Consider the following 21,962-nt stretch of genomic DNA (forward strand, 5'->3'; position numbering starts at 1 on the left):
CTAAATTTGTTTTGTTATTTTCACTCAAAATTAATTCAGCCATGCTCACTTTTAATCACTTCACTTATATGTTATTTAACATTGAATACAATGCAGTTGCATGGGTTGTTCTTTTATTTTGTTAACTCGGCAGAGGCCACGGTCATATGTCCAAGCATTTACGCTTACGACATGTGGTCTCCTGCTTTTTCCTTTTGTATGAAACTTTTATTTTAACTAGAAACAAATTTTGTCAAACTTACATGTTATTCATTATATTTATTTGTATGTTTCTTTGTATTGATATGAAAAAAGTGGAAATAAAACAAAACAAACAAACATATCAGTGGTTCTGGTTCCTTTGTGACAGATGAACCTGGCCAAAGAAAACAAAGGACATAAAGTAATATATACAGGCTCTACACATGACAAAGACAAGCTTTTATTATTAATATGCATACCAAGTGCACATTACACTGATTCATCTCTTATTTAAACATGAATATCTGACTAAGTCCTTTTCAATCTTTATATCTTCAAACTTCTTTTCTCAAGATTATCTAACTTAAATCAGAATCAAAACAATATTTAAAGGACATCCATTTCATTGCATTAATTTGAGCTTTCAACAATAAATACAAACAGCAGGTTCATAACCTTTGACCTACTTTCATGAATTTAAACTTGATATGACATGCACAGGATATGATTTTACACTTTCTGTTATTAAGATACAATCCCCACACACATTTATTTCACTGCCTCTGTCAACTAAATTTGAGACTCCATATATATTGCATGCATGTGTCACTGCTTTTGAGACTAATTCAGAATACATAATAACATAACCTACTGACACTATATACTGATAATTTCAAAGCATGAAAATAAAAAATAAATCCCAATTTTAATTAAAACCTGAACTCTCACTATTTATTCTCAGATTCGAAATTAGACATGAACACTCTATGTGCAAGAATTTAGCATGACCTTTCACATAAAAAAGTAGTATGAACTTTTACCCAAATTATTTTCAAGATTTTGTTCTATTAATAATCTTTCTTTGTCAATACATTGAACATTCTAATTACAAGTATGTATTACACTTACTGAAATCTATGAAAAATGTCACCATTTTCTTAAATGAACAAAAGTTATCTTGAATGAACTAAAATCTAAATTAGCCAATTAAATCATCAGTCATTAAAATGACTATATGCGTGAGATAATATCTTACTTGCAAATTCACTCATGCCTCCATTTATTTCCTTCAAAAGTTATAATGTGCCTTCATTCTACCCTACAAGACTATTTTGTGTCTCATATAAGTTCTTAACAATTTTCATAGCATTATGCCTATAACTTGATTAGCTCACTTCGAATCTAACTTGGTACAATTTACTTGACAGAAATTGTTTATATGCCTGTGATTGAAGTATTTTTGTGCTCACAAATCAAATTTGGGAAATATTTAAGGAAAATGAAACCCTGGGGAAAATCCACTTTAATGAAAAGAGAGGATAGAGATAAGCAATTTTTAAAAGTTCCATCAAAATTGGTTACAAAATGAGAAAGTTATGAAAGTTTGAAAAGCCTCAATTTACTTTCTTTGGCGATCCTCAAATATGCAATGTTGCTTCAAAGTGGCAGGTTTAGTAGTACAATGCTCCATATGTTTTGTACACAAAATTCATATTTTCCCAATTATCTCTGAAGGTGCAGCTTGTCTCCTTCTTAGCTCAAGATATATATCATGGGAAAATGTATTTGATAACATACATGTATGTTGAGTTCACAAAATGACAAGCAGCATCTTCAGAGATAATGGAGAAAATATGAAATTTTGTGTACAAAACATATTGAGAATTGTACAACTAAAGTGCGGTTCGCAAAACTTTTCAAACTTTCATAACTTTCTCATTTCGTAACCGATTTTGATGGAACTTTTTTTTTTAATTGCCTCTCTCTATCTTCTCTGTTCGTTAAAAATAGATATTTCCCCAGGGTTTCATTCTCCTTTAACTCTTACAGTGCCAAGGGGTTTTGCTTGTTCCCAAATTCTACCAAATCATGTACAGTGCCTGCTTTTCGAACGCCTGTAAATCTCCAACAGTAATTTCTATACAGATATGCTGTACACAAAAGTTCTACAAACATTTATTACCCTTTCAAATGATACAAAATAATTCCATTAATTCAATGTCATGCATGAAAATTATTTTGAAATAGAAATGAGCTTAATCTCTCTTGACCTTTCAATTTTCATTTCTCATTTATTTGCTATTGTTTTATGCTAAAATAAGAATGGATCCTTTCCCAATATCTGCAGTTTTCTAAAAACAAAACAAATCCAATGGTAGCATAATTATAGTGACTTATAAATATTTAAAATACTATATGTATCCTCTAAACTATGTCATATATCATATGTCATATACATGTATGTCAGACCATATATCCATCTTTCTAAGTGGAGTAATGTTCAATTAAAAATGTAAAGTCTCTTAGCACGGAAAGAATTAAAGTTTGAAAGTTTGAATAAAATCAGACAATCTGTTCAAGAGTTATCATCAAATTTTCAAGGGTTCAGTAAATCCCTATTATTGGGATACCTGGTTTAACTAGCTTGGCAGCATCTGTGATGCTATTGTGGACAAGTCTCCATTCATTTTGTGCATCATTTTTTTTAAATTGATTTATATTAAATTCTAAGCCAGGAATCAACATAATTTTTCCAAAAATGCTTGCAGAATCAATCTAGCCATGTCATACTCAAACCGATTGAATTAAAAGAATCTATATTTTTTTTGAAAATGAAGAAAATGTTAAATTCTGTGTAAAAAATGAATGGAGAGTTGTCCACAATGACATTACAGATGCTGGCAAAGTTGCCAATTCAAGGATCCCCGTAATAAGGATTTACTTAAACTCTTGAACAGATTGCCCGCTTTCGCTCAAACTTTCACTGTCTAACTCTTCTTGTTCTTCTTTATTTACTGAAAGCACACTGATTGTCTGGGTTTCAATTAAAGAGAAGGTTGAGTTCTGGGAAGAGGTGAAAAATAATTTGTGAGCATTACTCACTCTTATTATGCAAGTGTGCAGAACATCATTTAAAGATGAAGTTGAGTTCCGGTCATGCGATTGCATTGTGAAATTGTGGAATCGACCAGAAAAGGTTGATCATCTAGCATATAAGAATTTGTGTGTATTGCAAGGTTCTAGAATCATCAAAATGATAAGAAATTTGGCCAAGTCTTGGTAAAGTTACAAACACTGTACACAGAAAGATGTATATGGGACTACACGAACACGTGGCGTCAAAATCCTACCCCCCCCCGAGTTTTACGATGTTACTGACATATTTAGAATATGAAGGCATTTGAAGAGCCATGCTTTTCAGGGAACATGTCTTATCTGATGATCTTCCACACTTGCATAATAAGAATTATTACGCTCACAAATTATTTTTCACCTCTTCCCGGAACTCAACCTTCTCTTTAAGACATGTTCCCTGAAAAGCATGGCTCTTCAAATGCCTTCATATTCTAAATATGCATGTAACATCGTAAAAATCGGGGGGGGGCGGCTTTTTACGCCACATGTTCGTGTAGTCCCATATACATCTTTCTGTGCAAGTGTTTATAATTTACCAAGACTTGGCCAAATTTCTTATCATTTTGATGATTCCAGAACCTTGCAATACACACAAATTCTTATATGCTAGATGATCAACCTTTTCTGGTTGGTTCCACACCGTTTCTTTCACAGTGCAATCGCATGACCAGAACTCAACTTCATCTTTAACTGTCTAGCTGACTATACATGTAACTAACTACCACTTTGAAGATTTATTTTGACCAATCCCTTCATTGTTTGTTACACACTGACTGAGAGAATGGGGTGCTTTCCTTGGTTTCTTTTTTGGAATCAACTGGGAACTGTCCACTGTCTTTCGCTTCTTCAATTCTCTTAGCTTTCGGCCAGTGTGAAGGCATCTGCGGCCCCCAAGAACAGTCTTACGTCGACTAACAGCAGCTGGCTGAACTTTGATGGCCACTCCCTTCCTTCGAGCCTGTTTCTTTTTCTTTGAAGAGGTCATATCCAGAGAAGCACCAGTGTATTTACCGAAGTTCTTCAGGGCACCAACAAGGGCAGAATTTGTTTTCAAGGAGTTGAACTGTTTAACATAGGATTCAACAGGCTCACTGAGTTCTTCCGGATCGCGCTTGAGCTTTGCAATTAGTTGACTGGCACAGTCATTGATAGCAGCTTCCAAAGAGGCTAATTTATCATTGCAGGGTGGTTCACCTCCATCAACATTTGACTGCAATGGACCACTGCCCCTCATATCAAACTTATTCTGCAGCATCCTCTGAACATTCAAAGACTCCACAGCCACATTGGAGCTGGACGGAGCTGCAACTGAAGCAACAGAAGGGCACTCGGATTCAACTACATTATCATCACTCAGACTACCCATCTGGTCTGGTACCTGTACCCCAGGATCCTCTTCTAGTGGCAAGCCTGCAATTGGTAGGGATGTGAACCATCCTGGTCTCACATTCTTCTGACCAGTTGCCAGAAATAGCATGTGTTCCCGCAAGTGAGGGTCTCTGAGGGGCAAGAAATTCAGCGAGGTCTCGTTGAAATGTCGCACAACGGCATACTGGTGCTTGCAGGGAGCGCCATTCATTCCTGTAATGCATGTGCACACTCCAATTTCTGTATCCACGTTGTATTTTGTTTCCTCCTTCGTCTCACTCTTCACCTCGTAACAATGGGCACCAATCTTGGTGATGCTGGTGGCTGGAATCGATGACCCACCAGGGAGGTACTTTCTTGAAACTGTCACATCAACACGCCCATTAGCCAAGTCAGTGAGTCTACGCTCGTAGTAACTGGAGACACGTGTCACAAGAAAGTCAAACAGCTGAACAACATTGTACGCTCTCACTCGCTCAAAGATTTGATCCTTGAGAATTCTCATTGCCGCCTCGGCATAGTTGTTGGTGTTGTTACCCCGAGTGGGTAAGTCTTGACGATAGCACACAGCCCATGCTTGACGGCGACTATACAGTTTCTCAACATGTGCTAGGAAGTTTGGATAGAGGCGAGCAACGTCACTACCCTGGAGCTCTTCATATGCTTCCTCAAGAGTATTCTCAGACATTGAGAATGTCATCTTTTTGACAGCAAAAAGCAGCTGTGGTCTATGCTCCTTCCTGATCTGATTCTTTCCTTCCCACAGGAATCTCCACACCGCCTGCAGCAAGTGGAAAACACAAAGAATTAACGTAGCGTCTGGAAAAACTGCTGCCAGGCTCTGCCTTTCTGCCTCGCTATCATCAGACAAAAAAACACGAGGGCCAAGTGTACCACGGCCAAAAAAGGCATCTTTTGGTATGATGTCCAAGTACAGTTTCAATGCCAGGGTAATGCAGTCCCTAGACTCAGAGGTCACAATCAGGCATCCCACGGGCAAACCACCAGCAGCACTGTGGGTCAAGAGCATAAATACCCTGCAGTCATATCGATCCATACCCCCCGTAGCATCGATAAAGACAAGTTCTCTGCTGTATTCATGCTTCTGACTGCAACGTTTCATGAGCGGAGAACATAGAGCGATGGCAATCTTGTTGTTGACCTGATCGATCTTGGCACAGACTTCACCCACCTCACTGTTGTACCCTGCAATGGCAGCTTCAAGGTCACTCAACATTTTCTCGCCACTTGCAGCACCATATGCCTTGTCAAAGATCTTCCGGTACAACCTGGAATACAAAAATATAAAAATGGATAAATGGTGACTATAACATGGTAAATGTTTTAGAATACTAATTTACATCTTCCTACTACAAGATGTTATTCAGACATACGCATGACTGAGAGGATCGACCAAGAGAATTTTTCAATGATAGGCAACAGAATGCATTACAATGAGGATTTATTTGAAAATACACATTAATTCCAAATTTCGTCAGTTATGTTTAATGAATCTTAAATGGGCAATGCCATGAAATTTTCTACATAGATTCAATTTTTAAAGTTATATTTTGATTCCTTAACTCCCCAATTGATATGTTAAATTAAAAAATTTGACCATTGACCTGTGAATGATGAGATCAAACTTATTCAACAATGCCAAAAGATCTTGTCTGCATATGTTACAGAGAACACATATTAATTGATGCTACATGTATTTGAGGTTCTCTGCATTTCAGGATGTTCTTCCTTGTTCTCGCAATTGGACTTTCAAAAGCCTCTGCAACCAAAATGCAAGTTGCAAGCATACAACTCATATTTGCTATTCAAATATCCAAACATGTTTCATGGATTTTTGAACAATTATTCTTTTAACCTGCTCAGCTCCGTCCCTAAAAAACCTCCAGATCTCATGCCTTCAGTGACATCAACTGTCAATCATTAGTGAGCTATCAATCAACGGTGTTATGTAATAGCTTTGCCAGAGCTATTCAACTGTTTACAGTACAACATAGGAGTTGCTATGTCAGACATGTATCACCAGTGTAAGAGTCAGGTTTGAACAATTCCTAGCACACTCTTAAACAGAGTAGAGACAGCACAGCAGACATTTTGCATGGATATATCTATTAACTGCTTGTAACCAGCTAGTCTCAATAATGAGTCTCTGCATAGTTTTGTTGTCCAAAATCGAGGGTATCTTGATGGATTTCCATTAAAACTAGATGGATTCTTGACTGCGCGCATTCAAAAATTTATGCCTCCGCCATTGCCAGATCAGAAATATATTACACGCCTAACTTCTTAAATTTTCAAATATTGACCTGTGTGACCTTTGACCTTGTGACCCCCAAATCTTATCAGATGCACAGTCACTCCCATACATGCATGAGCCAAGTTTGAAGATGATCCCTTAAATGGTTCTTTAGTTATCGCGAGAACGAGATATTTTCAGGTATATAATGACCTCTGTGATCTTTGACCTTATCACCCCAAAAACTAATCAGATCATCGTCAATCCTATATGTATACTTGGACCAAGTTTTAAGTTGATAAAGTCAAACGGTTCTTTAGTTATCGCAAGAACGAAAATGGGATGGAGGGCGGATGGACGACCCGATAAAACAATCCCTCCGGCAACCACTTACGATGGGTGGGGGCATAAAAAATGACATCTTTTTTTTTGGGGGGGGGGGGGGCAAGACTATAATATGAATTCTCACCTGTGACAGAATTGTGTGTCTGGACAGTTTGCACGGTCAGCAGCTTCATACACATAATCTTGGTCATACTGTAGTTGCAGATCCAGTTTGTGTGTGTTCAAAGCTGATGCAGGTGAATGGCCTTTAGAGAACAAGTCTTTGAATTTCTCAATCGTCTCCTTGCTGACATCTCTGTGCTTCAGTGTATCGGCACTATCATTCATGTGGTTATGGGTGTGAGAGATCTTGACAACAGTTTGATAGGCTGGCAAGTGAAGATCCTTACTTTTGGCTCTGAAATTGACAATGAAAGATATAAAATAAAATATAATCTTGAAGAACGAATGTAACCAATAACTTTTAACCCCTGGCATTTTTATTCAATACAAACTGAACCAAACAATTGAATACTGGAATACAGGAAGGGCCCAACTCCACCATTTGGGGCATATTGTGTTAACCCAAAGAGATACACAGCTTTCATAAGGTCAATTAGATTAATCTGCTTTTGCTCCTCAAATTGGCAACAATCGTTAATTTTGTTTATTTTCATATTTTGAAAAAATTAAATATGGATATAACATGAGATTAACATGAACGATTATAGCAAATTTTTAACGAAAAGTTGCCAATTTGTATTTTTAAATAGTGATTTTGTTGTTTTCATCATGTTGCCAACTTATATTTTTGAAACTTACCTGCTTAGTTTCCCAGGAATCTTTTTAACAGTCACAGCTAGCTTCGCTGGACAATTCGTGTTCTTTGACGACATTTTCTGACTTGCTGTTTCAGACCGAGGAAGAGTCTTGTGTTGGCAACGGTAAAAAACCTTGAACAGATTCACCCATCCATTTTTTAGCTTTGTTGCTCCAACACGGAATGTCACTTTGGTGAGCTGTTGGTATTTTTCTAGCCACAGTTTAGCATCATCTTCATTGGAAATGTCAATTCTGAATTCTGCCTCATATTTGCCATCCGCAACCTCTTGATAATTGCAAATGTGGTAGGCATAGTCAGGTGGAAGGGATTCCTGTAATTTAAGAAAGAAGTAAGACATGTTTAATTGTTTTGTATGAAGAGTCATGGTTGACTAAAGTTGTGCTTCACAGATGAAGTTGGCGAGAATAAAATGAATTGTGGTTTGTATCCACTTGGTCTACTAGCAGATCGATTCTCACATTGTCTAAAACCAGTTAATCTCTTGCCAATCAATCACTGAATTAAACACCAATCATACAAATCACTGCCAAACTCACAAATCCTCTCTCCTATTAAGTCTCTAACTTATCATGCCAACAGAACTCTAAATCAATACCTCTTACACAGTGTTAGTCCAGTCCAGCTCTGTATGAGTTTTATTATATGAGGCTGTACATGTGCTTCATGCAGATTATATTCAAATGAAAAATACGTTATCAACCAATAGCAAAATAGGATTTATGAATAAAAATGAATATTCATAAGAAAAAGGAGAAGAGAACCATTGATAAGTAAGAAGTTGAAATATGTAAATGAGAAGAGAACATACCACCTGTTCTAGCTTTATGAGTTGGTATGCATGTGGTGGAGATGAATGGACGAAATGAATATGCAAATGATGTGAAATGAATGAGAAGAGAACCATTGATAAGTAAGAAGTGGAAATATGTAAATGAGAAGAGAACATACCACCTGTTCTAGCTTTATGAGTTGGTATGCATGTGGTGGAGATGAAGAAAATAATTAGTGGATAGTGAGGACATGACGTCACAGACTCATGAGTGAGTTGCCAATTTGTCTAGTGATTTTCAAAGTTTGTAATGCCATTAAAAATTCATAACTTTCTTATTAGTTATCCGATTTTGCTCAGACTTTTTTGATTGGTTAATTAGTCTGATTTTTCTGCTTCTATTGAAAGTAAGTTATTTTTGGAGTGGACTTGGGCTTTAAAACTTTGAGAGACGAGAGCTTCTGGTGGGGTGCCTCTATCAAATGGACCTACTACTAGACTACTACTACTTGTGATAGTAGTAGGTCCATGCTCTACCCCATTTCGTTTCTTTCGTTAAAAACTTGGACAGAGCCTTGAGGCTCTTGAGTGAGAGATTAAGATAATATTAATGGATTGCAGCTGGACTCTTCATCATCTTACGTAATACTAGTGTAAACAAACTCTTACTGGGGCTCTGCCTCAAAGGAAATGAGAAGTAGGAAATAAGTATTTTACTTGTTTTAAGATATTTTCATGTCCAAAAGTCACTAATAAGTTAGATGAAGACCAAAATGAAAGTTCGAACGAAGCAAAATGACCCATAATTGGCGATATAGGGTCTACTGTAACAACAATTTTAACTCTGGCAGCAATTACCCCTGCATGTGTCTCTTTCTCCCTTCTCCCTTCCTTTCCCCCTCTAGTATCATGCTTATCTCTCTCTCTCTCACTATCACCTCATCAAGGTCTCGGTGGGGGTGGATTACAGCGCTAGTGTTTACTTCGGCCATGTTCGGGCTTATCACAATCTCAGCTCTAGTGCCTAGTGGTGAAAGTCAAATGGAGGTTTCACAACGAGTTTTCGTCATGTAACATTACTATCTCATACTCATACATACACACAACAATTAACCCTAGACAATAAAGTACTGTAGTAGATCTAGATCTAGGCTAGTTACCTAAATCTAGGCCTATACGGTAGGTACTAGTAGCCTAGATCTACTTCAGTAGTACGGTATTACTAGCCTAGATCTAGATCTAAGTTAGGCCTAGACCCTAGGGTCTAAACAATTTTAACCAAACTGCTGCACCATAATTCATAGACTAAATTCGCCTATGCCTATGGCGGTATGGGATGGGCCGATTTACAATTTCACAATAATATTGTGGTACTTACATAAAGACTTGTATGGTTCTTGCAGAAGAAATCGGTATTCTCTTCTTTAGAGCGACCAAAATTGCAGAGAGTTGTACTTGTAGACTCCGCCATAATACTAATACAATAGCTCATGTAAAAGTTATAACTTAGAGCCAATCACTGCGCATGCATATCCATGCATGCAGTGTATAGCCTACGTACTATATTATAGCTGCGCTGCATCAACGAACTCAAACTTTCGATGAGCTGCATGAGCAGCTTCGCCTTGTGTCACGCGCATGCGTAATACTACTAGTATCTCAGCTCATTCATGAATATTCATGATGCGTATACCTCTGAACCAATCAGGAGGCAGGATTTTACTCTCATAGGTAAACCTGTTTGGGAAAAAAAAATCGCTGCCGGGGGCTCCTACCCTAATATCATTTGGCTGGTCCTAAGGAGCCTTGTACAAAAAATGGCGCTTGTATCCGACCGGTAACGATAATTTCACTAAGCCACCAGACTAAATGCCATTCATTAAATTGCACACAAAAAACAGGTATAATCGCTGAACATTGTTACACCACAGCTAGTCCCGGGAGGTAGTAAGCAAAGTGTTTAAGAACTTTGAAAACATTTTCATAAAGCAGGCATGACACCGTTACGGACACTACAGGAAATTCCGGACAAAATTTATGATCGGAATGTGGGCATATATTTTTGTAAAGTTTGTATCACTATCTTTGTTTGATTTGTTTGTTTCTGATGAAAGGACAACATGTTACTCAGAAAATATAACCAATTACCAATTAATATAATGCTAAAATATATGAATTATAGAAGCGGAATTTTGCACAAAGCTGTTTTTCAAAAAAGCGCGCTTGTCTCTCTTCACAGAAATAACCACTGTATCGCAACTCTTGGGTCAATTCTCAAGCCGTAAACAAATACTGATTGGAGATAAAAAAAAAAAAAAAAAAAATAAAAAAAAAGGACTACAAGATGGCATGAAAAGATATGGCATATCTTGTGTAAATCCATGGGAACACCTTGTGAAAAAAGACACATTTTCGAAGTGCAAATAGGTAATAGCCAAAAAGTGGTATTTTGGGCCCTTTATTACCATTCTTACACAGCCAACACAAATGAAATTCAAACAGAAGTTGCTGCCTGATGAAGAACTCATATGGTCCTACATTTCAGGCCACAAGACATTTGATTAGATGACTTTGTGTTTCCAGGAGAGATGCGTAACACTGTAGGTAGAATAGTTGCACCCAGATTGTGGCTATATCGTATATATGCCTTACCCTCTTTGTAGTCTCTCATTATTCTTCCCTTTAGTGATGGAGGGTCCTTATCCAATAGGTTCACATGAATGTCTCTATACATAGTAGGCGGCCAATTCTGCATGCCTTTCTCCCCCACCCCCAATCCATCCATTGTCCAGTTAACTCATGGGGTCAGGAAATATCTGGTCATTGTAGACCAGAAGCTCTTTATATGTCTCTGCCCTAGATCTCTACCTCGGACGTTTGAACAGTTACCCCAAGCGTCAAGGCAGGGAACACCCATGCAATAATGCCCTTTCGATTTCCTTGTAGAAAGTCGCGTAGCGCTTCTGTTGTCCAGTGTGAATGAGCTATCTCGTAACATCTACGTCATCTTTTGAATGAACAGCTAAATTGTTCGATGAAGCTGCAACTGATAAATAAAAGGAAGAAGACAATCAAAATTAAATTTCTGACCACAAGAATAATAGTAACAAAAGATCCCTTACCACTTCTTCAACACTAGATCATGTAGATCCATGTAGATGCTCAAGCTGAGTTTATCAATATGAGAGTATCATATCCATATCCAGATTGACAAATCTATCACACATAGCTGTATTGCTATCGTGGCTGTGTATTAAAAGTTGTGTTTTTGATTCTCAACATTTCAAACACCATTGTACAAAACTTAAGTAATTTCACTCAAGATCGGTACTTTAGTGACAATTGATGAAACCTAAATAGCAGTTAAACACAATTTTTTCAACTTCCCGATTTTAGAAAGAATAATTTAAAAATTAAAATTATGAGTCTACTTTCAAACTTGTTGATCAGCCGCATCGGCATGATTGTATGCATTTGTGTGTTCTGAGTGTATTGACTATTCATGTATTTAAATGCTGCCTATTAACATGTAGATTGTAGTTCGTCGTCTATAGAACGTATATAGCAGACGGCAATCGGCGGATCAGACGACACTTGATAGTGATGTTGTATGTGAGATTGCTTTGCTAAATATAAAATACAAGAACCTTTCCATATCTTTGAACTACCAATGATATCTGATAATTAAACAGTTAGTAAAATAAACCTACTAAACTACATAATACAATGAAATACTTGACTGAAAGTAGGGGAGTTTGATGTGGTGCACAATTAATCCCCTCTGTTAATAATCGAATAGTCCATGGTGTGTCATGAATATTCATGTTTTTGCTTACCTCGGCAAAATAATTGCCTATACTAAATGGACAAATTACGGTGGGGGGCTGGCTAAATTGGACATAATGAACCAAGCAGAACGGATCTGTGATAATTCATGTTTCTTATCCTTCGTGTGCTTGACCTATAATCTTACAATCGCGTGGTAAGTTGCGTCCAAAGTTCGTCTTGTTACACATGCGTTATATACTCAATGGCGAGCTTGCGACCTATTTTGATCAAATTACGGTGGGTGAACTTTCAAAAGTCAATGGAACATGAGGGTTCCAATGAAAGAGCTCGTGTCAACGTACGTCGGGGTGAATGTGCTTTTCGTTTAAACAAAAAATAAATTTTTAACGATTTTTTTTTTTTTTTTTTTGGTCAAAGTCCATAGGCTAACATGTTTATAGGCTGCTGGACTCTGACGAGAGGGGGCGTTCTGAAATGAGACTAAACGGAGCTATATGCTCATTTATCATTTAAAACAAAACAAAAATCATTTAAAACAAAAAAAAATATGCGTTCGTAACACATCTTGTAATGATTTATTGCACAACTTTTTAGCACGAAATCAGAAGAGGAATAAATGTTAAAACGGCGCGGTCAGGATGGATTCCTGCCCAACTTTTGCATTCGCAACACATCTCTTAATGATTTATTACACAACTTTTGAGCACGAAATCATAAAAAAGGAATAAAAGTTAAAACGGCGCGGTCAGGATGAATTCGTGCAATACTTTTGCGTTCGAAATCATTCACTATAAAAATTCGTGATATCAAGAATTTAATTCTTGATATCAAGAAATCTTATTCTTGATATCAAGAATTCAATTTCGTGATATCAAGCATTGATTTCTTGATATCATGAAATATGAATAAATGATAAAACGGCTTGCCATATGGACGTACACACAACACATGTATACATTATTACACGCGCGTGCTCCTATTACATGCTACTAACGCGCTGGGATGCGCGATTATTAAAGACAAGAATCTTGTCTACTACTCATCGCGTGATATGTATTGTTCCCTATTATAAATTTGCAGTAAAGACAATAGTCTTGTTCAGACGAAGGCAAGTTACCCTATAGGGTAAAGGTCGTGTTAAGACCTATTCGGGGTCAATATGGCGGGGTAGGTGTAAATGTTGGGGGTAGTGACCGTCTGAACGATGATCGTGTAAGCTACGCCTACATGTAGCTACCTTTAACCCCGACCTATTTTAATCCTAGGAAAATCCAGGAGTAACTCGCTAACACGACTAGAGGATAGCTTAAGTTGACCTTGTGGATGCTCTCAACTTACACCTAGTAGTATATCTGACCTTTTACGAGCCATCCATACACTGAGTTTTGCCAATTTGGTTTCACTGGGTCACTACACGGCGTAAATTCTGTTGTTTTATGCTTGCTGAACAAAGCAGTAGTCGCCATATTGTGTCCAAGGAAGCCCAATCGTAAGAAGTTGTCAAATTACGGACTTATAAGTCGAGTCGAGTTACTACAAAAATAAGATTGAATGTCTGAAACACTCCGAACCTGGAAAGTGGCATCGCCAGATACGTTCTCTCGTTGGTTTCACCAAACAACCTTTGAAATTTTCAAGTGAAAAATCTCCTCAACAAGTAGCTGATGATTTGAATTCATATTTCACTGGTATATGTACGCAGTTACCTCCTTTGAATTTGTCAACTTTACCTGCGTACCTTCCGGCGCCATCATCACCCCCTGTGATCCGGGATAATGAAGTGTATGCTCGTCTCAAGCGTCTCAATGCTTCGAAGGCCGCTCATCCGCATGATATTCCCGTCCGTTTAGTTAAAGAGTTTGCCTTAGAACTTTCCGCGCCCCTTACCAAGATCTTCAACCATTGTCTACGCTCCGGATGCTTTCCCCGAAAATGGAAGAATGCCTCAGTATGTGCAATCCCGAAGGTTCCTCGAGCATCTGAATTTTCTCAACTCCGCCCGATATCCATCACTTCTGTTTTTGCTAGAGTCTTTGAGAGTTTTTTGGCGGACTGGATAATGTCAGATTTGAAATCCCACATAGATCCTTCTCAATTCGGAAATATTAAAGGTAGCTCTGTTAATCATTATTTGATAAGTATGTTAGACGTCATCCAAAGTAATCTTGACAAACAGGGATGTCATGTAAACCTTTGCACAGTAGACTTCATGAAGGCTTTTGATCTAGTTAATCACAGAATTGCAATTGAAAAGCTTATTGGAATAGGTGTAGACGCCTCTATCCTACCAACTGTGTGCAGCTTTCTCAGCGATCGCTCTCAAACAGTGAGGTACCAGAGTAAAACCTCAACATCGTTGAACCTCACTTGCGGCGTCCCCCAAGGGACCAAATTGGGTCCGATCATTTTCCTCGTTATGGTGAACGATGCGGCCCTTACTACTGAGGATAGGTGGAAGTATGTGGATGACCTCAGTATGTTGGAAGTTGTTCATAAATCACAAGAAAGTTCCCTACAAACCCACATCGATGCGCTGAGTGAATGGTGCAATGTGAATGATATGAAGCCCAAACCAGAGAAATGCAAAGTCATGCGATTTAGTTTCTTGAGAAATCCTCCACCGAAAGTACCGTTTACCATCAACGGAAGTCGCTTAGAATGGGTCGACTCACAAGTTCTTCTTGGAATCGTGATACAAGCGAATCTTAAATGGGATCGTCAAGTCCAGACCATGGTCTCTCGTGCTGCACGTAGATTGTACATCCTAAGCGTCTTGAAAAAGAATGGTGCTAATGTAGAGGATTTATTGATCATCTACAAGTCCTATATTCGTCCATTGTTGGAGTTTGGATCACCTGTCTGGGGATCAAGTCTCACCAAGGCTCAGGTTGATGAACTTGAGCGGGTTCAAAAACGTGTCCTCCGCTGCATAGCTTTCCCCAATGTTCTCTCGTATAGTAAGCAACTCATCCTGTATGGACTCACTTCCTTGGAACTAAGAAGGAATGAGCTTCTCCTTCGTTTTGGTGAAGGTTTGCTCCAGTCTGATCGTTATCGTAACTTTTTGCCCCCTACTAGACAATCACAGTCCCGTACGCGATTACAACTTCGGAACTCTCAAAGTCTTGACATTCCATTTTGTAGAACGCAGAGATATAGGCTATCAACTATCCCTTCTCTGTCAGTCCTTTTGAATTCCTCATTGTAATGCAGTATATCAACTTATTTATTTATCTATTTATCTTTCTCACTGTTCATAGCTGTGTTACTTTTGTGAGATTTCACGTAATATGCAATGATCTTCAATGATCATCTATAATACAGTTCATTTTAATATGCAAACCTATTTATCATGGATATTCCCTGTTCTTTGATCTTATTCTACACTATCTTCACTACCTTTATTCTTGTCTTCCCTCTCCTCCTCTCTTCTTCTATTCGTATCTGTTTCCTCTCTATTGTTTATAAGATGCATGATTTTTCTTTTCCTTGAATGCCATTAGTTTTGAATTCGTCATTGTAATGCAGCTATATCAACTATTTATTTATCTATTTATCTCTCTCACTGTTTATAGCTGTGGTACTTTGTTGAGATTACACGTAAAAATGCAATGATCTTCAATGATTATCTATAATGCAGTTCACTTTAATTTGCAAATTTATTTATCATGGATATTCCCTGTTCTTTGATCTTATTTTTCACTTTTCTATAATCCCTTTTTTCTTGTCTTCCCTCTTCCCCTCTCTTCTTCTATTCGTATCTGTTTCCTCTCTATCGTTTATAAGATGCATGATTTCTCTATTCCTTGAAATGTCAGTAGGGTCATCACAATTTTCTTTTTTCCTTTTTTTTTGTCTTTCTTTCTTTCTTCTTTCTTCCCCCTTATAAGCAAATAGTTTTACTGTGTATCACTATCCGTTTACATGCAAGTGTATTGCCTTATTGTGTATTCTCAATTCTTTACTTGTATAATTATTCTCTTTAATACGTTGTTGACATATTGCACCTTTCCTCTAATAACTTTGATTTTATTGTTCTTCAATGTAATACACCCATATTACTTTACCTCGTGCAATATCTTTTTGATAATATTATCCTTGTACTTTTAGGTTGTTACATTTCGTGCTTTATCATGTTACTCATGCTTTGTGTGAAACCCCTTCTCCTTCCTCTTCTCTTAGATCCTCATCTTTTTCTTTTTTCTTTCTCTTTTCTTAACCCCTTTCCTCAGCTATTATCACCTTCTTCCTCTTTCTTCTTTCTTCACACAATATATTTCTAGTTCCGTTTTTCTCTTTCTCTTTCTCTCTCTCTCTCTCTCCCTTTTTTTTTTTTGATGACACAGAAGGTTTTTTAAGGTTTTTAATGTTTTTAATATTTGTATTATATTTGAATTTTATCGTAATACTTGTAATATATCTCGAGTTTGATGTAATAATCGTAATATATTTAGATTTTGATTTAATGTTTGTAATATATTTAGATTTTGATGTAATATTTGATTCTCATTTTGCATAATTTATAGTCGTACGTTTTAGTCATTCATATTTTGTTCGTTTATTGTGTTGTATATTGACTTTGTAAATTGAATTATTTCAGCTTCCCAGCTGCATGTTCTTTTATTTCAATAAACCGAATCAAATCAAAGCAAATCAAATAATTGTATTATTATTTTGCCACTTTTTGGTTATCTATGTATATATATTTTTTTCAAGTCGCTATATTTACATGTTACAAAAATTATGTTTGTCATTATTTTGAGGGATCAACATTTACAAGCTCTGCTTTGCAGTTGATCCCTCCATTTCCACAGGTTTATCTTTTTTAAGAATTAAAAAACCCATTATATTGGATAATTATGTATACTTTCTATTTCACAACTTTAAACCATGTAAAATGTATTAAATAATTGAATATTGCATTGTATATCTGATTTCTTGTCATAATTACTGTTCTGTTGGAAATAAAAAATAAAACTGAAACTGAAACTGTAACGCAAGCTCCGAAATTTATTTTAAATTCTTACATCTAATATAATTTGTTTGCCTTCCCCACAGTCCTTTTTTCTTCAATGCTAATCTTAATTGTTGATTAATGATGCATGTTCCGTTTTTGTAATGTTTATAAACAAATTAGTAAGCAACTAACTCCCCCAAGAGGAAATGATTGTTAATCTATGAAGAAACATTTCAGAATCTTTCATAAATCACCCTGTTTGGCAGACCTGACTTCCTCCTACAATACAAATCAAAACACCATTACGCCATGTTCCAACCTAATACCTATTAAAATACAAAAATAACCACTTCTCCAAAAAGCCCAGACCTTACCTGATCAATTAAGGTCATCACAGCTGAATGGTTCTGCTATTTTAATCATTAAGAGAATGAAACTAGTTTTCTGTCATAGTCATAGTCTTTTCGTCTTGTACAAATATCAATTTAAGTCCGTACTGATAAGTTTTTAAACTAGTGAAAATGCAATTTATAATCGTTTTAAGTATAACGTATTTTTGTTTTTAATACAGTTTTTTTTTTAAATGGATAATTGTATTATGCCAACATGACATATAAACATAGTCTATTCTGGTTTGGCTGCTGTTCATGTACGATTATTTGTACGTTCGAACACGTTTTGATTGCATCAATAAATCATTATATATTGGTTTGAGTTGATGAGTCATGCTAATTTGAAATAAATATTTCAGTGCATTCTTACCAAGTTCAAAGTTCATTCGTTTATAATAGGCAGCAATTTGTGGAGTCTTGAACATAGCACGTGATTCAGTAGGCGAGCATTGGTTGCATATATATATATATATTGACAATTACCTCATCTAAGCTTTCGTTTAGTTCATTGTATATAATATTGAAGGCTCATAATAATTACAAATACTTGTATTATAACTACGGTAAGTGATAAATGATTGAAAACAAATTATTTTCTTCTTTTTTTTATTTCAATTTGTTCTTCTTCTTTTTATCTTCTTCTTCACCTTCTTATTTTTTCTTCTTCTTTCCCTTCTTTTTCTTCTTTTTCTTCTTCATCTTCTACTTCTTCTTCTTCTGATTATCATTATTATTATCATTCCATTTGTTTAATGTTCTTATTCTTGTTCTTCCTTTCTTCTAGTAATCTCTAAAGGCATGTACAGCCAATCCAAAATTTGTCCCGTATTTACAACCCACAAATAATGGAACCTATGCAGGGGCGGCGATTTCTGTTAATGACCGGGGGGGGGGGGGGGGGAGGAAATGCGATTTTTTTTTTTTACAAGGATGTTATGCGAGGGAGCATAGCCACCGAGCGATTTTTTTGTGTGCAATTTTATTAGTCTAAACGCTGCACTCTTTGGCCCTCCGGAGCCTAAAAGTGTGTTGCAGTCATTATTCAGTATATGCTATACAATTTGTTTTGCACTTTTTTAAATTTCCAGGGGGGACGACCCCCCCCCCCCCCCTTAAAAAGTTGAAAGGGGGACGTGTACCCCCGTCCCCCCGGGATCGCCGCTCCTGAACCTATGTAATGAGGTTTTAAAGGGAATTTATTACCAACGTTCTACTAAGCACTCTAATTATTCCTGTCCAGGAAGGATTAATTTAATTCAAGCCGTCGTCTTTACCATAAGACATTAATATTTATGTAAGCTTTCCATACGAGTACTTTTCAGATATAATGAACAGACCTACTCTACTATTCAGAGTATAATGTCAGTTCATGATGTTGATATGATTTGTTAGGAAATTATAAACGAATAACAACAATTACAACGAAAATGATAATAATACAATTCCGGGACATAATATCTCATGGTGAATTAACTTAATTAAGTTATGCATTTTCATCATGTTCAAAGTGCATACGTTTAACAAAGGCAGCAATTTTTAGCGGCTCGAACGAACCACGTGATTCAGAAGACAAGCTTTGCTTCAGTACATACATGTATCTATAAAAAAAAACATTTCGAATCCATACCTAGCCGGCCTGTACGTGCACAATTCCTTTCATAGTAATATTGAAGGATCATCAGAATTACGACTACTTTTACTGTGACTACGGTAAGTGATATTGATTGTAAATCAAATTATTTTCATAATATAGTCGTGAATCCATGAAAAGATTGTTCCTGTGTTGCCTTGTGTTATCTCCGGTTGTCTACATTACGGCATCGGGTAATGCGTGTATATGAATAGGTTCGTTGCATGTCCGTCCTGTACATGTAAGCTTTTTTTTTTTTTTTTTTTTTTTTACTCTGGTGATCCCCTCCTTACAAGCCCCTGAGGCTTTTTTTCGGGACACCCTTTTCTTTCATTTATTTGTATTACTAGCTGTTATGTATGTATTACTCTGTTATCTTGATGTAAACATGAAATTATGCATGACATACTGTTAACTTGTTTGTTTTTTAATTGTACATATTGGAAGAAATAAATGAGAGCTATATGCTTTCTCAATCAAAAAAAAAAAGAAGAACATACTTAATATTGGTAACTTAGTAATAGATTATTCACTTGGCATGGCCTTCATGATAAAATATTTCTTTTACTAATAATTCTTTTGATAATCTTAAAATCTATGATTATTTTTTTTAATTTTTCGTTGGCATAAGCAAAACAGATAACGAGTCAGACATTAGATTTATGGTACCATTTTACTTTCCAATTTGAAGCATTATCAAATTCAAATAATACGTGAAATAATATGTTTCGAATCAACGTGAAACACTTTTCACAAACCGGTATTTACAATCTGGAAATGTAGACTAACATGGTTTTCTCTATTATTACAGGGCCTATTGATTCTACCAAGTAATTCCGTTGGCATCATCCATTTCTAATGGCAGGTGAGTTCAAAATTCATTATGTTGTATACGAGAACGTAAATATACTTTTGAGTATATAATTCTACTTCTTCTTTTTCTTCTTCTCATTTTTTTTTCTTCTTCCTCATTTTCTTTTTCTTCCTTTTTTTTTTCTTCTCTTTTGTTTTTCCTTTTCTTCTTCTTTTAGTAAGCTCTAAATGCCTGTACAGCCTATTAAAAAATGTTCTTGTACAGTATTTAGAGCGGAGTGGATTCCGGACCTTTGTAATTGGGTTTTAAAGGGAATTCACCACCGACGTTCACCAATACCTCTATGGTGCGCAGAATAAGAGAGGGAATAAACACTGACATTTGTTTCATTGCGATAGAATTAATAACAAAAAGAGGGGAGAATGTTGAATGCCAAGTTGCCCCTAAAGAAGATATCAAGTATTTCTGCCCTTAAGTACTAATATTAGTTCTAGATCTATTTATTTCCTTATTGTTGAGGTTCGTAGGAGAACCATGCACTAAGAGTCCTTTTGCGTTCAAACTTGTACTGATACTTGCTGAACCACAAAAGGTTCCTAAAAGAAACACGCCTTCGTTTCTAAGGAACCAGTTTATCTAAAAGAGAAGAATGTCATAGAAGAATTGTTCCCTGAAAGGAATTGTTTTACACAATTCTTTCCCAATTAATTCCAGGCACCTCTTTTTTTCCACGATATATGAACTGAAGAGAATTTTCCTTAGGAATTATTTTTTTGTTTTTTTCTTGATATTTCATGTATTTTCCGTCACAAGGTCTTCCGAAGAACACCGAAGATTTCGACGACATTTTGAAGAAAGTTGCAAAGAGAGTCCGCAAGCCCTTGGAGATCGACGACTTAGGAAGAAAACTTGGATTTACTCCGGACGATATTTCTGATTACATAGCAACTAATCACAAAACCCAGAATATAACATATAATGGAACTTTGGAAATGCTCCGGGATTGGCGAAAGAATCCAACGACATCTAACAAGCTAGAAGATTTGAAGATTGCTTTGAAGACTGCTTTGGAGCAATCTGGACAAACTCGTCTTGCCGATGATCTCTTTTCTTCCAGTGAGTAGTACATAAAGCATGGCAAGAATCAGTTACGGTTCTAGAAAGAGGGCGGGTTGGTCAATGCTCTGTTATTTGATATGTTGTTACCATAGTAAATGTTTTTGTTTACATTGACTAATAGGTTTCATTTTTTTCTTAAAGTTCAATTATTTGGTGTTTTTAAATCGTTCCTGTATATCCCTAGTCTCTCTAGCGTAGAGTATTTGTGTGAATGTTTTTTTTTATGTCAATTATACATAAATGTATATATTTTCATTTTTGGAATAAGAAGGGATATCATTTTACAGACGGTTTAGTACTGATTGGGCTATTACTTTCATTGTTATTGTTATTATTAAAACAACAATAACTATCATTGTTTTATAATCATTATATTAAAATGAGAATTAGTATCATTATTGTATTACATATTTTTCTTGCAAAACAATTTCTTTTTTTCTTTTTAAGAGAGCTTAATTTTCATTTGGGGGTATTTGCAAGAGTGAGCGTTTTGTTTGGCTTCAATAATGTAAAAATGGTCTTTATTAAAGTGTCAAAAGGGTACTGAATTTCATCTTGACGGTTACAAATGAATATATCGCCAACAAGATTTAATTCCACACCTTT

The 21,962-nt window shown here is 36.2% G+C and overlaps 1 protein-coding gene across 1 annotated transcript in view; it reads right to left on the reverse strand.

Moving 5' to 3' along the window:
• LOC105441859 overlaps nt 1–10,213 on the reverse strand; it is a 42,586-nt gene extending 32,373 nt beyond the window's left edge. The window contains exons 1-4 of the mRNA XM_011673409.2: nt 10,034–10,213; nt 7,865–8,196; nt 7,188–7,460; nt 3,867–5,753 (exon numbers count right to left, since the gene is read on the reverse strand). Of these exons, the coding sequence (XP_011671711.2) occupies nt 3,867–5,753; nt 7,188–7,460; nt 7,865–8,196; nt 10,034–10,147 (2,606 nt within the window). The 5' untranslated portion in view covers nt 10,148–10,213. The remainder of the gene's footprint in view (nt 1–3,866; nt 5,754–7,187; nt 7,461–7,864; nt 8,197–10,033) is intronic.
• Between the last annotated feature and the right edge of the window lie 11,749 nt (nt 10,214–21,962).

Source organism: Strongylocentrotus purpuratus, unplaced genomic scaffold, assembly GCF_000002235.5.
Source record: "Strongylocentrotus purpuratus isolate Spur 01 unplaced genomic scaffold, Spur_5.0 spur5_scaffold_1, whole genome shotgun sequence".
Taxonomy (NCBI): Eukaryota; Metazoa; Echinodermata; class Echinoidea; order Camarodonta; family Strongylocentrotidae; genus Strongylocentrotus; species Strongylocentrotus purpuratus.